Source organism: Aotus nancymaae, unplaced genomic scaffold, assembly GCF_030222135.1.
Source record: "Aotus nancymaae isolate 86718 unplaced genomic scaffold, 86718_ANA_hifiasm-v0.15.2.pri h1tg000043l, whole genome shotgun sequence".
NCBI classification, from domain to species: Eukaryota; Metazoa; Chordata; class Mammalia; order Primates; family Aotidae; genus Aotus; species Aotus nancymaae.
In genome coordinates, this window is record NW_026988457.1 from 7,927,286 (window position 1) to 7,943,511 (window position 16,226).

The 16,226-nt window shown below is 41.8% G+C and overlaps 1 protein-coding gene across 5 annotated transcripts in view; it reads right to left on the reverse strand.

The window, feature by feature from the left end:
• DCLK1 (doublecortin like kinase 1) overlaps positions 1 to 16,226 on the reverse strand; it is a 352,501-nt gene that overhangs the window by 57,596 nt on the left and 278,679 nt on the right. For 4 of the 5 annotated variants that reach the window (XM_012465567.3, XM_012465568.3, XM_012465570.3 and 1 more), the window contains 3 exons: positions 11,272 to 11,356; positions 8,204 to 8,312; positions 154 to 211 (listed from right to left, as the gene is read on the reverse strand). In XM_012465567.3, the coding sequence (XP_012320990.1) occupies positions 154 to 211; positions 8,204 to 8,312; positions 11,272 to 11,356 (252 nt within the window). Of the gene's footprint in view, positions 1 to 153; positions 212 to 8,203; positions 8,313 to 11,271; positions 11,357 to 16,226 lie in introns of those variants that run through there. The other variant, XM_012465574.2, reaches the window with a different exon arrangement.

Sequence of the window (16,226 nt, forward strand, 5' to 3'; positions counted from 1 at the left end):
GGATATATATAAAGTTATATTCTAGTAAGTGTATAACATTCTATTCCACCAAAATTTAACCCTTAGGGTGAACTTATGTTTATTTGGGAGCTGATCTGTGTGTTTCTTTTGACCCCTTGAACACTATCTCATAAGAACAAATTTTATACATACTTTGCCTCGACATTTGCTTTTCTTGATAATTTTCAGAGCATACTCTCTAGCAGTCGATCTGTAAAGAGAAAGCTTGTGTTTTTAAAATAAAACTTAACTTCCAATCCAGTGAATTATGTTGTCAGGAAATCAATTTCCTACCCAGTAGATCTTGCCTCATATTGTAAGTATTTTGTGAAAAGTTTTCCTTTTTTTTTTTTAAACAAACAAATATGTAAATGTTTGTGGACTGACCAAGTGTAAGGACAGTAAGTCTGCTGGGATAGAGAAACCCTGGGCTGTTTATGTTGCCAGACGTGCAATAAAAACACTAGCGCTGCCACGTGGTTTCTTGAGTTGCCCACTTGGCCTTCTTCCAAGTGTACTTTTCTTCCTTTTCTTACTGTGGAAAGTTTTTTATTAACCTTCACTCCTGCTCTGAAAACAAAACGATAGCATTGCTACTGTGTCTTAGCTCCTCCCGCTGCCAGGCTGTTCTTCCCTCCCCTTCCCTCTGAAGTGATGTAGCGGCGGCCTAAAGCAGAGATGAGTTTCCGCCCTTCCCCTTGCCTCAAGTCTCTCTTGAGTTCTCTATCCACCCAGGGCACCTGTGACAGTTTTCGGAATGTTCACGCAATCACACTGAAGACTCTAGAGAAAGCAGGCCATGGACTTTACACCTCAGTTCAGTGTGACAGCCTGTGTGAGTTCCACGGAGAACTCATGGATGACATGGTCAAGGTGTAGAGAAAGGGGTAAAAATCTATTTCAGAGTTTCCTGGGACCCCGGGCCCCTTTATGGGCTGTCTCATTTCACTGAAAGAAATTGAAGGAGACAGTGAAAATCCACTCACTTCCCAAAGCCACATGGCAGCATTGGAATTGGACTCTCAGTTCTCGAGGCCCCTGCTCCCTGCATAGCACAGTCAACACAATCCATCCTCTGTGACGGGTGTACGAAGAAGGATTTAGTCATATCGCCACCTTTAAACAGCTTCCTAACTTAACTTGTGCTAACATTTCTAAGATACTGTAGTTAAAACACAAGAACAGGTCTATTATGAAAGGGCACGATGCATACTTCATAAACATAGCGAACCATGACTTCACAAGCATTGCTGGTTTATTTCTGGTGTGAAATCAAGAGAGCCTAGCTTTTTACCTATAGATTAAAGCCAATTTTATGGATCTAATGGACACAAATAGCAATAAGGTTAATTAAGAACACGATTTTAAAGTAGGGCTATAAAATCTTCAGTATGGTGAATTAAGTGGGATTTCCCAGTTATATGGTTAGAGCGAGAAAATGATTTGCCTTAAAGCAAATCAAGAGGCCAGTCATTACTGTGTTTGGAGGGCATTTTAGAAACTGTTCTGGTCATTTACTTCTAAAAATGCTTCTTCCATGACACTTCCAGGCCTTTTCATGGTGCCAGCCTTAAAAAACAGTGAACACTGAATTATGATTCTATCTGCTGAATAAAATCACAAGATAATGACTTTGAAGACTCTTTTCCCCACTACAGGGCTTCAGGGTTCAGGTGGCAGAAGGTGAACCCTTTGCTTTGGGGCTGCCTTCCTGCAGATATGCAGCTGTCCAGAAGAATTCCCATGGCTTTCACTCAGGAAGGAAATGCACTTAGAAGCCCAAGGATGCCTCTGCCACTCTGGCCACTCAACAGAGGTTGATCCTTCCACAAAGACTCTGCCATGGTCGGGCAGAGAGGCCATGATGGAGTGGGAGCCGGGTTGTGACTAAACGCATGGCTTGGTGTGGTAGATTTTCCCACATAAACACCAGACCACCAGCAAGTCTGGGGGTAGAGAAGGAGAAGGCACTTGAGTAAGAGGTATTTAAAATATTTAACTTTAGAAATTTAAAATGTGGGCTGGGTGCAGTGGCTCATGCCTGTAATCCCAGCACTTTGGGAGGCTGAGGTGGGAGGATCACTTGAGGTCAGGAGTTCGAGATCAGCTTGGTCAACATGGTGAAACCCTGACTCTACTAAAAAAGCACAAAAAATTAGCCAGGCATGGTGTTGTGCGCTTGTAATCCCAGCTACTTGGGAGGCTGAGGCAGGAGGACTGCTTGAAACTGGGAGTTGGAGGCTACAGTAAGCCAAGATAATGCCACTGCACTCCAGCCTGGGCAATAGAGAAATTTAAGATGTGAGGGCAAATATAAATGAGAAAGTGAAATGATTTCACATGTGAAGAGATTCTTCACATTGTTGAAGCTCTATATCCTATAAGACCACAGGGTCTCTTTAAGTAGCCTCTTCTGAAGAGGCTCCTGTAGAGTTTGTCTGCAAACTTGAAAGTATTTAAGAGGAAAACTAAAAAGCTCAAGTGTTTTGGGATTCTGCTTTTCATAAATCAGTAAAAAATTATGATAAAGCAAAACTCAGGTTGGAATACATGAGCAATTTCCTAACTGGCTTACATGTCCCATTGGACGGCAGGGAACGTAGACCATTGCACTGCCTGCCTGGATAATCATCAGCAATCCCAGGCAGGGTCAGAGAGTGAGAAGAGAGCTTTGTAAGGGTCAAAAATAAAAGCTGGCATTCCCTTCACTACTTCCACAAAGGGGATGGATGGACAGGGCTGTGCTGGTCAAAAGAGGAAGCAGCTTCTTAGCTTGGTGATTCCCCATGTTTGCCATTTGATGCTCTTTTCCCTTGAATGAGTAATTTTAAAGCACTCAACGCCCAGGGCTAGTGTACAGCACAGGAAGGCTGAACCCCCTCTATAGCCAGACAGACAAGAAGCAGGATTCCCAGTGAGCCAGAGGGTGTGGTGGCTCCCAGCAAGCCAAGGAAGCAGGTTCTGCCCTGAGCCCACAGCTGAGGGCAAGAGGGCAGCAAACTTAGGGCTTACTAGGAACAAAGACCTTGTGGATTTCCACTATAGAAACTTTTGTAATAGGATTAAACATTCCATTACATCTACTCATATTTTATAGTGGACAATGCTTTCCATAGAGGACCACCAAATGAATGTTGCACCTTTTCTTCCTTGATTCTTTGAAGGCCAAACTATAAAGCCACATAATAAAATGCATAATCAAAGCCATATAATAAAATTAATTCCTAGAAGCACAGCTTTATAGGAAAGTAGCTAGTCTAGAAAGTGAGCTTGAAAACACGTGCTAGGACTAAATGGATGTCATAAGAATAAGAATGTAAGTGTCTGCTTTAAGTGAAAACACTTGGCAAGAAATCAAATCTTATATAACGATTTTGCCTTCCTACATACCCCGAACTCTGAGGACTGCTGTGCCTGTGTAATTATTCAGCAAGCAGTCGGAAGCAGGGCTCTTTGGTGGATTCAGAGGGGAGCAAGACCTGATCCTTGTCTTCAAGGAGTCTACATTTGAGTATACTGAGAATACTAGATGATCTGATTGATTACTGGTGAGGAGAATACAGGCCATTTGCCTGTTTTTGAAATTACATTCTTGACCTTCTAGAGAACCCTCTTTGCCACAACAAAAACAGCAGCAACAGAACACTTCGCTTCTTCCTTGACTATGGGAAATCAATTTGTAAGGTTGCCTTCTTATTAAGTGTGACCCAAGGTTAAAGCCCAAACTACTAGAGGGAAATTTCCAAATTTTACAAACTTTAATTAAATCTAACTTCTTGTGTTTGTGCAAAAAATGGTTTGGAGACAGTTGTCTTATTTAACTTAGTGATTCCCAACTTAGGCCAATCTTCTGCCCACTGCACCCCTCACCCAGGGAGTGTAGCAGAATATTTGCCAGAAAAAGAAATGGGCCAGGCGTGGTGGTTCACGCCTGTCATCCCAGCACTTTGAGAGGCCAAGGTAGGAGGATCACTTGAGGTCAGGAGTTTGAGACCAGCCTGGGCCATATAGTGAGACTTATCTACAAAAAAAAAAAAAAAAAAAAATTAGCTATACTCCTATCTATTCGGGAGGCCAAGGCGGGAGAATGGATCACTCAAGCCCAGGACTCTGAGGCTGCAATGAACCATGATCTTGCCACTACACTCCAGCCTGGGTGACACATTAGGACTCTGTCTCAAAAAAAGGTGGTGGTGTGGAAATGGCTGGCAAAGATTGGGATGTTCTGAGCTAACATGGTTTCTCTTGTTGATGTTGCCTGCTATGTTTTGAAGGATTTTAAAAAAAGAGTATGCGGAGAAAGAAAAGCAGCTCCCAAGCACTCCTCTCCCATAGCATTCATTGAATTTCACGGCAATCCTTGTTTGTGGGTCAAGTTCTCTGTATGGGGGCTGTGTGTTCTCTCTCTCTGTAACCCCCAGAAGTGCCCAGCATGGGCCTGAACTAGGAGATGCTCTGCACATGTTGGCTGTGGAAACTCCAGAGGATGGCAGCAGTTAGCACAATGACAGGAATACCACCCCCACCCCAGCAAAGAGGAGTTAGTAACACACCCTTTGTTTACCAAGCAATCCTAACAAAGCCCAATCTCAGCCTCCTCCATAAAGAGATAACTGCCAAGAGCAGAGAGCAGAGAACCGAGGCATCCCACAGTGTCTTGTCAGACAGCTCCCAAGTGGAATTTTATTTTGAATTTGACAAGGGCCCCATAGATCTCAGGAGCCAGAGGCTCCTCAGGAAGGAAAGAAGGAAGAACAGTAATTCACTAGCCAAGATCAGTGATCTAAGCTTCAGCACAAGGCATCCTCCAAATCCCAGTTCTGACAAAAATGCCTTCAAACTATAGACACATAGTTGCTTTGTTGAAGTTATTGAGAATTTTGAAGATTTTCTAGGTGGAAGCAACCCATTTTGGTGACCCTCCGGTCTCAGCTTGTTCTGGTGGGTTTGAGCCTGCTTATGTTTATTGCTAGAGCCAGCAGCTTTGCTGTACACATCTTCAGGCTTATAGGTACTGGAGGGAGAGAGAGAAGTATCCACAGCAAGGATTTTAATTCAGCTCTGGTGCCTATATCACTAAGCACTGCCAGCAGTGCAGGTGGGGAAGAGGACCTAGAGTCACCGGGAGCTCCATCCCTGCTCATGACTGTCTCACCCCTACCCTTGGCTCATGTGGCCATTAGTCCACACAGAGCCAGGAAAGTGATGGATGAAGGGCACCTCACATCGCGCCCTCTGCTTGTGCTGTGACCTCTCATTAGTGCTTTTCTGCTCTTTGAATTTGCTATGGGGCCTCAATATGCTCCACAAAACAGATTCAAAGTAGAGCATGTCTCTTCCAGCTGGAGTCACAGTCCACTAACTTCCTTTAGCACGTCCTGGGTACCCCAGAGGCCACTCAAGAAGTTACTCTTGGAGCGTGGGCAGAAATCTAAATGGACCTAGCTGCCAAAGGCTATGCCCGAACAGGACCACAGAAAGACATCGTTATTGTGTCCACTGTTGTAGACAAATCTTGCCTGTGACAGGGTATGATTAGCAGAGGAGGGGCATATTCACCCTTGGTCATACATATTCATCATTCCAAACACGGTAGAATGCACCCACAAGCAATGTGTGCCATTCACAACATCCTTAGCTCGCTTTTTATTTTCTTGGATCTCTGGAAAATATTAGAAGAATGTTTTGTGATACCTCTGGGGAGAGAGGGCACATGCCATATGTCCTCATTCAGCGGGAGCTGAATACTAACACTTCATGGAGCAATCTGATGTTTAGGTTCTGAAGTTTCATATGGTGAGACCCAAGATGTGAACTCATGCAAAATGAACGCAATCCAAGTTAGAAGGAAACCAATTGATTCTGGGTGGAGAAATGGGAAATTCCTATGTGAGAAGAACCGTCCTGTTGGACTAAGACATCAGCCCGATCCAAGGACTAGCTAGGAGAAACAGCACATGCCACCATGTCAGACTTAACAGATGACAGATGCTGGCAAGTCACCAGACACCCCACAGCTCAGGGGCATGGCAATCTGCTAGAAATGGGGTTTTCTGCTTCAGTGGAAATAAAGCTAAAAAGAGCTAGATTTACTATCAGTGAAAGCATCAATGAAATATAAAATTATATAAGCACACATGCATTTGCATGCATGCCTCTATCTATTACTATAAGGATGGTTTTCCCAAATTAATTCATCTGATTTGTACAGGGCCAAAGGAACATTTGTGATTTGGGCTCAGCTAAGACAGAGCCTTATGGGAGACTCCTTATTAGAGGCAGCGGAGTACAGTGGTTAAAAGTGTGGTTTTTGGAGCTGGGCTTGGACCTATGTCTTGCTAAGAAGTTCTTAGCTGATTGACCTTGGACACTTAACATGTCCACGCTTTCTATCTATTACATTGAGATGACAATACTGATATTATGTAAGTATTGTGTTAATTAAATGAAATGTCCTAAGTTAAGGGCTTTGTAGATAGTTTATTCTCAGTTAAGTGAGGCTGCTCCTGCTTTGGGAGGTGTGAGGCCCAGAAATGCAATGGACATTTTCCATGTTTGGCACACATGCTCCAAATGGCCAAGCTTTGTGGAGAGGTGGGGGCATGAGAGGGAGACAGGAGAACGGTGGCCTGGCAGCATGGACTCATGGACTTTTCAAGCTCCCTATGACTCATGCCCCTCCCTGATGCACAGTGGCTGCTCGGCTGGGCCTCTGTCACTGTTGGGAATATCCTAGCCTTGCTGACATGCTGGGGTAGAACAAGGTTTGAGATCCACTGTACAAAGGTCACTTAATGAGGGCTCTGCTACCTGAGCTGGGGAAGCACCTTCCAAAGAGCTGCAAGGGGTGCTGGGAACACATAACTGGCTACTGGCCAAATGAGGAAGCCTCATGAGACGTGGGGCCCTACAGAGAGACTGCCAGCTCTAATATGGCATGGACCTGTGCTTCTAAATCAAAGCCCTCAGAGGTGGCAAGGTCCAGATCTTCCAGGCCAAAGCCTTCTCGTCTGTCTTCTCATTTCAGTTGTCCTCTCTGAGTGAGGCTTAGGAGCATGATTCTGAGAGGATTGAGAATGGGCGGCTGGGTGCGGTGGCTGACGCCTGTAATCCCAGCACTTTGGGAGGCTGAGGTGGGCGGAATCACAAGGTCAAGAGATCGAGACCATCCTGGCCAACATGGTGAAACCCCATCTCTACTAAAAATACAAAAATTAGCTGGGTGTGATGGCTAGTGCCTATAGTCACAGTTACTTGGGAGGCTAAAGCAGGAGAATCGCTTGAACCTGGAAGGTGGAGATTGCAGTGAGCCAAGATCGCACCACTGCACTCCAGCCTGATGACAGAGCGAGGAGACTCTGTCTCAAAAAAAAAAAAAAAAAAAAGAATGGGCAGAAAGGTGACAAGGAAGTGTATACACCCGAGGCCAGACCCCAGAAAGCTAGAGGACACAGTCCCTCAAAGAATGAGGCAAGTTCCCCTGACGTTTCAATATTCCTCCCACCCAGCTCTGAGGAGAAGCCGCTGGCTGACCAGGTTCCCTAAATCAAGCAGCTGCCCAGGAAAAGAAATCCAAACTGGATACCGAGTGGAGGGCTTAAGGCCACTGTAGCTGGGTTGTAACTGTACCAGTTGTCACTCCTCTTTCTAGCAGCCACCAGCTAATGTCTCCAATTAGGTATTGAGAACCTCAGGATAAACCCTTCCCTTTAGCCCACAGGGTACCAGGCTCATTCATTTTAATTCATCTTAATGTATTAAATACCACTTCTGTTGGGGTCAGTACATATGCATTTTAAAGCTTTTCAAGATGATTGTTTATGTATTTCATCTTACGCTACATAAACCCTCACAAGAATTTTCTGACCTCTACAAAATATGTCATAAAAAATGTGTGAGAAAAACTATTCAATATGGTTTTTAACAACATTAAAAGGCTTACCTGAAAGAGCTGGCAACGTTTCTCTGAGTACATTTAAAAAAAAACTCAAAGTCTTTAATTTATAGATTGTCCCCAGGTATCACTATATTTTTCAAATCTGTTGTGAGATGGGTCTTTCTTTTTCCAAAAATTCTTTTGCATCTGGGGTTGAGACATTAACTTACTCCATATGTGCCACAGACTGGAAATAGAGACACAGTCTTGGAAAACATAACGCCAAATGTTACCTTTAAAGTTCGATGCAAATGACATCTTTCTCACCTTTCTACACACTCCTTGACAACAGCAAAATTTCCATCCCCTATTGTTCTTCCAACTTTATATCGTTCTGTGATTGTAGCTGGAATCTGGAAGCCTTCCTCCGACACTTCTGAAAGAATCATTAATACTTTTTTATTGGTAGAAAAGGGAACACAGATGTCGCACAAGGAAACAGTTAAAAGTATCATCTAATAGACTGGAATGGATTCAGAATCAATATGTCATTCTCTGCAGTGAGGCAACGGCCTCCCTCCCTTGCTGACATTGTATATACTCAACAGTTTTTACTAAGACAAATGATAAAATAAAAAGAAACGACAGGGGTCCACCCCCACCTATACAAGAGAAACTTGGTTTTCTGATGCCATGGGAATTCTCAGGAGGAAGTTTTGCTCTTTTTCCTTCATGCCAATTTGATCAATAGTATTTACCAAATACCCGTTGTGTACAGAGAAATATTCCCATGTATGGTGCAGGAGGAAACCGCAGTTTGCAAGGGACTCTGGGCTGCCTGACATTGTACAAGCATGAAAATTGCCTGCTGTTTGGACACTTAGTTTTACTACATCCTGAAATGGAAATCTCCGTAAAATTCCGTATGAACTAAGCACTGATGGCCACCCGTCCTCAGTATCAACGAGCAGACTCTAGACAAATCTTCTCACCAGCAACCTGTGCAGCAGATGTTGAGTTAAAATTACAATATCTATTATGTCTGTGAATGGAACAGTTTTGTAGTTTCAATTATGTGAGTGCCACTAACACAACACATTTTCCCCCTGAAAATGCATTTTGAAATATTTTACAAATGCCTAATAATTCTTTAAATATCTAAGGCCATAAAACTAAATAAGCCACAGTTAGGTCATGTAAATATACTGGATAACCTTTAACATCTTGAGGGTATAAAAAGCCTTTTACAGCTGGGCTCTAAAATGTACATGCCTTAAAGTGATAAATCCCAGCTCTCCCTGAGGCAACCTGAATACAAAATGTGATGGGAGCCTCCCGTGTTTTCTAAATGTACTCCTCTTCTGACCTTTCATCATAAACTGAGACCAAACATTTCTCTTCAAAATAAAACTCTAGGTGGTGAATGGGCTTTCTTGGTAGTTTTTGTATTCACACTTGCTCTGTATTGCTGGAGACTCATAATCAAAGGGAGACTGATAATCATCAGATATCTGCATGAGGGCCTTCTTGATTTATGATGATAGTCAATTGGCAACAATCTGAATTCTAGAGTGGATGAAATTTCTGAAAAGTGTTGAACAAATGTAGGACATTGGCTGCTATGACTTTTGTCCTTGGCGTTAGTGCAGCCTTTTCACCCCTTTATAAGTGACATTTCCCTCTTACCCCGCTAGAAGTCATCCAGATGGTATCTAGAATAAAGCGAGGGCTGGAGCCAATCTCCCAACCCCATCTCACCCCTCTAAAGAAGCCATAATTTTGCCTCTATTTGAAGGACTCAGCCAGGGGACTTTTGTTGACTGCAAGCACCCAAACTTACAAAACAGCTCCAGATGACACAATCTTAAGGCTCTTTACTAGGTGACTAAGAAAGGGACCATCTTTGGCTGTTGGGTACAAGTGTGATCCTCCCAGTGGAAAATGGAAGAAGGTGCTTTCATCCTGCCTGCCGGTGGGAGCATTTACTGAGACACCCATTCAAAGCACATGGCTTGGGATTTTTTTCCCCTGACTATTCATAAAAGGTACTTTTTCTCACTTTTGGTTAAGAAGGCTCAGCCAGGTCGGGTTCAGTGGCTCATGCCTGTAATCCCAGCACTTTGGGAGGCCAAGGCAGGTGGATCACTTGAGGCCAGGAGTTTGAGACCAGCCTGACCAACATGGCAAAATCCCGTTTCTACTAAAAATACCAAAAAATTAGCCAGGCATGGTGGCAGGCGCCTATAATCCCAGTTACTTAGAAGGTTGATGCAGGAGAATCACTTGAACTTGGGAGGTGGAGGTTGCGGTGAGCCTAGGTAACACCATTGCACTCTAGCCTGAGAGACAGAGTGAGACTCCATCTCAACAAAAAGAAAAAAAAAAAGGCTTAGCCAAAGGCTTAAATCAAGAATTATTTCATTTCATTAGAAGAATACAAAATACATTGGAACAAAAGAGACTTCTAGGTGGCTGAATTTCATACTCTGGAAATACAAAAAATTCTAATGTTCTGATGTTGCATTGTAGTCAGAAAATAATTATACTGTATATCACATATTTCACTTAATATAATAAAAGCACTTCCCAAAGGGTATTTTTTTGGGAAAAAATTACATCATATCATTTAAAACAGATAAGAGAAGCTGATTCTTTAACAGTGGCTTGATGGTATCACTTTTATCTTTTCCAAATACTTCCCCACAGTTGATTTGAACCTGGTAACAGCTTTCAGGGAGGAAATAGGTGTGATTCACAGTCTCCATTTCACAGGAGGGGAACTAATATGCAGAGAGTTGAAGATGCTTGTCCAAAACAAGCCAGTGAGCTAGTGAAAAAGTCAGTTCTGGAATCCTGATCATTTGACCACATCACAGAGGCATTCTGCAGTGAATTAGCTCAAGGATATTTTTGCAATTTCCACCAATTAATTCTTTTTGTAAAACCATATTTTAATATATTGAGTTCACTTAATTTAGAGTACATCTGGGAGACTACAACAGTCAAAAGAATAAACTGTCTAAATTTGAATAGTCTTTGTTCACTAAGAGTAACACTAAAAACAGTTTGGAAAAACAAAGGCAGCCACGATCCCAGTGATCCCCTTATTTATCCCCTCTTATTTCCAAAGCAAGCAATAGCTGGCCTTCTTAGGATATATATGCCCTCAGAGGATGTGAAATGCCTCCAAAATACACCAGGCTCCCCTCCCATTCTCACAGAGTTGATACCAATCCCTGGTAGGCACCATTATTCAACCCTATCCCCTTGTGATTGACCCTCAGGAGCTGCTCAGCCTGGTCCATTTCATTCTGCTTGAGAAGCTACAGTTTCTTGGAGTAAATTTAGCCAACCCGTCCTCTGCCTCCTCAGATACCAAGTCCCAAGCTCATCACCTTCTCCAGGGCCGTCGTTCTCATCCATCGAGCTGCAGACTTTGGTGGATGCAAGTGAAGTAGAGGAGCCGCCATGCTGAGAGCTCTGTAGGGGAACAGAAACAGATAGTTCAAAAACTGGGTGAGAAAGCCCGAGTCTCCAGGGGCCATGCCCAGCCCGGAATCTCAGGACAAAGCTTTACCCATACTAGGGAGGATTTGATCTTGACACTTGGAAAAAGAGGTCCTCAGCATATTCAATTGGGGCCACACCTCCCTCTCTCCCTATTGACCAATAATTATTATAGACCATGACAACAGGATCAAGCCAGTTACTGTGAACTTCAGTGTTCCATGACTTCTTACTCCTTTTGCTCAAAATCAGGGTCCTTTAGCTCACTGTTTGGATTTGGCAGATTTCAGACATCTCACCTCACTCTTCCACAGTCTATCGGCAAATGGCCCTCAAATGTGGTACCATTCTGATCCCATCCACTATTTTTTCTATTTTTCCAATAGAAAAGATTTCTCTTCAGTTGGTTTTAATAAAATATCGTTAAAAAAAATTAAATGTTCTACCTTACCACAACTTAAGGAGAAAGATTAAAGGGTAGGGTTGTTATTTCCATTTTGAGATCAAAACATAAGGACTGAGTAGGTTACTGTTTGTTAAATGTTGCATAATAAGTCTGGAGTGAAGACAAGAATAAAAGCCCAGGCCCTGTAGTTTTGTTTGATTTCGACCCAAGACCCATAAAAGCAAACAGGGTAACAACTGTATGAGAGAGCTCAGAGGACAAAACAGTACCAAATATTTAATACTGTGATTGGCTATGGGGCAGTACTTTAACAATGAATGTTTCCATCTCTGCATCTACTTCCTGAGAAAACAATTTGCACATTTCAATGCTATTTCTAAATAGTGAACACAGCTTGTCCTAAAAGATCTTCCTTCTGTTTCCCTGGGTTTATCCACTTGGTTGGCCTGATGGGAGCAGGAGGCGGTGAGGGGGCGGGCGGCATTGGCTCATGGTGCCGGCTGTCTGTGGAGCAGAGAGAAGGGAAAGAGCATCTGTAGTTGAATTAATAATGAAGAGGTGGCGAGAAGCAAAGCTGACCTATTTTTCCTCTGCTTACCTGTTTCCCTTCCACCTCCTCCCCATCCCATTCAGCCTTAAAGTGTGTACAAAGCAGGAGGAAAGAGAGGTTTGACACAATTTCATTATGGTCTACAGTATCCTACCTAAGAGATTCAAAGATTTTAGCTTTCATTAAAAAGATTAATATAGTCAGGGAAATGCTGCCTAAGTCACTTCAGAGCCATCTGAGTCGAGCATCACAGAACATTTTCCTGGTGTAACCACGATGAGCATATCCCATCGGCCAAGTCCATCAAAGCTCACAGTTGACACCATTGGGCTGACAGTTAAAGTAATAGCAATAGTACATCTGCTTTCCTACAGAATGGTCTAGAAGTTTGGTGATGACTCTTGTATACCCCTGAATACCACACAGTTTGTGTAATGTACCCATTATTTCGCAATATCATAAAAATTGCCCCTCAGTAAGTCTGGTGACTTAAGCTGTTTTTCTATCTTTTGTAACCAGCAATACACATTTGTCATATGTTAGGCTAGAAAAAGAGATTCAGATTGTCATCTTGACACAGAGTTTTTCTTAGTGTGACACTATGTACCCATAACCCACTCTACGGAAGGGACTATAAGTGTAGGAGCTTCTAAGCCATGCTCTGCTGACTTTTATGGATGAACATCCCTTTGTGAAAACTTTGTATTTATAATATTGCAGTATGAGGCTGAGACAAGGCAGATTTATTATGTCAATAACAAAAGAAAATAAACATAACCACATTTGAGGGGGAGGTGTGTGTTTTCCAGAACAGTGAGATCCTTCACCCTCTGGTTCATTGGTTTTGCTGCAGACATAATGGTGTTCCAAACAGAAAAGCACTAAGTAAATGTCTACAATGTAGACCTTTCTCTTCTGGGCTTTCTGGTCCTTGAATTTCTTCCAGCAGCATCACAAATGGTATTTCATAATGGAGACACATGGTGTGGTTTAGGCTGGCAGGTGCCCTGTCACGTGGTGTTTTAAATGTTAGAATACAAAGATACATAATGTCTTTCACCAAATTAATAAACCAGTAGCATGTTTCCTAGCAAAGATGTTCACAATTTAGACACTCAACTCCAAAACTTGTTCTTTTAGTAAGAACATCAGGTACTTGATACAGAGCTCTGACCCATAGTACATGAAAACATCTTTTAAACTGTAACATTCCATATACTTGTGGGCTATTATTCACTCAACTGCCTTATCAACTAATGAATTGCATTTAACAGTGCCACCAAATGGCTGATCCCTGAATGCTTGTCACAATGCCAGCTGGGTTTTCTCTGCTTTCTGAACAAAAACCTCTCAAGGTTTTTAGGCTCTGGTTAAAGAAAAAAAACGTAGGGCTAACACAAGTTTGCTTATGTTTATAACTGCTTATTTTCAACTTGACAATTGTGTTTTTGTGTTTCTGAAAATGTATCCCAAGTTGTTTCAAATTTTTTGCTGCTTGAGAGTAACAGATGATGGGCAGTTAAGAGAAAAACGTACTTAACGGACATACAGAGTTCTCTGAAAATGGAAAGCCTTCATTTTATTTATTATGCTCAAATAGAGCAAAATAAATGTTGTAAACTTCTAATAGTGTTATCTCTTCTTTTTTCCCAAAGAAGTAAGATAGTTAATACCAAATACTTTGCCAAGATAGTGACCATTCATTGATTCAAAGAGTTTTGGGACTGGGATGGACCTTAAATATTACCTGTTCTGCCCCACTTCCATCCAGAGACCAAATGCCACCTATAGAAATCCTAGTGGGTGATCAGATGGCCTCTGTCCAAATACCTCTAGTACTGAACATACTACTTCCTGAGGCTGCCCTTCATCATTAATAGAAGGCAAAATAAAGGAAGTTCTTCTATAAGTTATGTTGAAATTACGTCCCTCTATGTTTTCCATTTATTGGTCCTATCTCTGATTTCTAGAGTTGCCCAGTACAGGTCTAATCCACTTTTCACATGACAGTGCTTTCTGGTGTTTGTATATAGCTACTGGTCTCCATCTGTGTCTTCCCAGCACTTTGGGAGGCTGACGCAGAAGGCTCCCTTGAGCCCACAAGTTCAAGACCTCCCTGGGCAACACAGTGAGACCATGTCTCTATTTAAAAAAAAAAAAAACAACAAAAAAAAACCTGATGCTCAAAAGTTAATGCAACTTCTGGGTGTTCTCTGACTAGCACAAAGCAGAGAAGGATAGAGTTTTCTTTCTCCTGAATAGAGTATCAATTCATTTCAAGATCTTACTGGCTTATGTGGATGAAGCCATAGCATTTCACCTTTACAATGAGCCCACAGCTGTGTTGCGTCTCCCTGATCAGTATTTGGAAGGCTGTCTTGGGCCAAGTCCAGGACTTCACATTTCCTCACATTAAATGTCATCTTTATTACATTCATATCTTTCCAGCCTGTTATCTTTTAGATCCTGCTCTGGTCACTTAATGCTTTTGCTCTGTCTCCCATTTGAAGCCATTTTAGTAATGAGCATGACTCTTTGGGTAATCCACCAATTCCTTACCAATCCACCTAAATATACTAATTTAGACTCTGCTGGAACATTTCTGTTATTATCCATAAGTCCACTGAAGGCTTTCTAACATAGTAAAGGTGAAATATGTAAGTGCTTGCTCTTTAGAATTAACTTAATGAGATTAACCAGACTTTGTTTACGACCAACAGAAGCTGAAAAGCCCACCTATATTTTTTCATTGCTTGTAAATGAAATCAATTTACCTTTTTGGTTTTTCTGAGCAGACAAACCATTTTATAGTCCACATGCCAACAAGATGTTATGTTTGCTTCAATTCGCTAATTCCAAGGCATCTGGGCATACAGTACAAAGCATACAGTTATTTTAGAATTTAGGGTAATTAGCTGCTCTGAGAGATGTTGTGACATTTGAAATGTCGTCACCCCCAAGCAGGTTTAATGGGAACCATTTGGGCAGGTTGCGGGCACCTGGATGCTTTTATGGCACACCTTCATAAAAACACTGCCCTAAGTAAGAACACACCGTAAGTGTGGCTATTGAGCTTGGGATCATATAACAGATGGAGAACACATCACACTTTCTGAAGTAAGTGAGAAAGCTGACATAACAACTCTAACCACATTTTATCAAAATGTATCTGATGACTATGCAGCGAAAAACAGTTCACTTTAAATGGTGTGAGTTACTCTTGCCATTTGTATTAATGTTGTCACTCAGCTGGGGACCACACTGCATAAAGATTTTGAAAATATCCAATTGAGAGAATTGATCTAATCAAGGTAGAAAAATCTCACCAGAAAACTTTAGCTTTGGCTGGGTAATGGCACCATTTCCACTTCACATTTTATCTTGGCATACAATTATTACCTTATTAAGTTGATACTGATTTGAAAAATAGTTAAAATAATTTAGAAATCAGGTAATCACCATCATACAATTTCTGAATCGATCTTATAAAGGAAACACAAGCAATAAATTTTTAACAAACTCAAACAGTTGTCTTGGTGGTCTTGACTTTAGATCTACAGAAGCTCTAAAGATGACCTCATTTAAGAAAATTAAATAATAGTCTTGGTATAGAGAGCTTCAAACCCACAGGATTCTATGTGATATAGAAAAGCCATACATTTATTTATTTCCCAAGTGGGTATAGAACAATGAGTTGAAGGCATCTATCTGCAATTACTAATAAGGTTCCACTATTTGAAACAAGGCACAAAGGGAACACCTTTTTCCAAATTCCTTTGTCTGAAATCCTCATAGTAGTATGTTTAGCCTAAATAAAGTTTATGGCACAGATAAGCATGAGTATAAGAATGAATACTGAAAAATGTAAAATGTTATCATAAAGATTT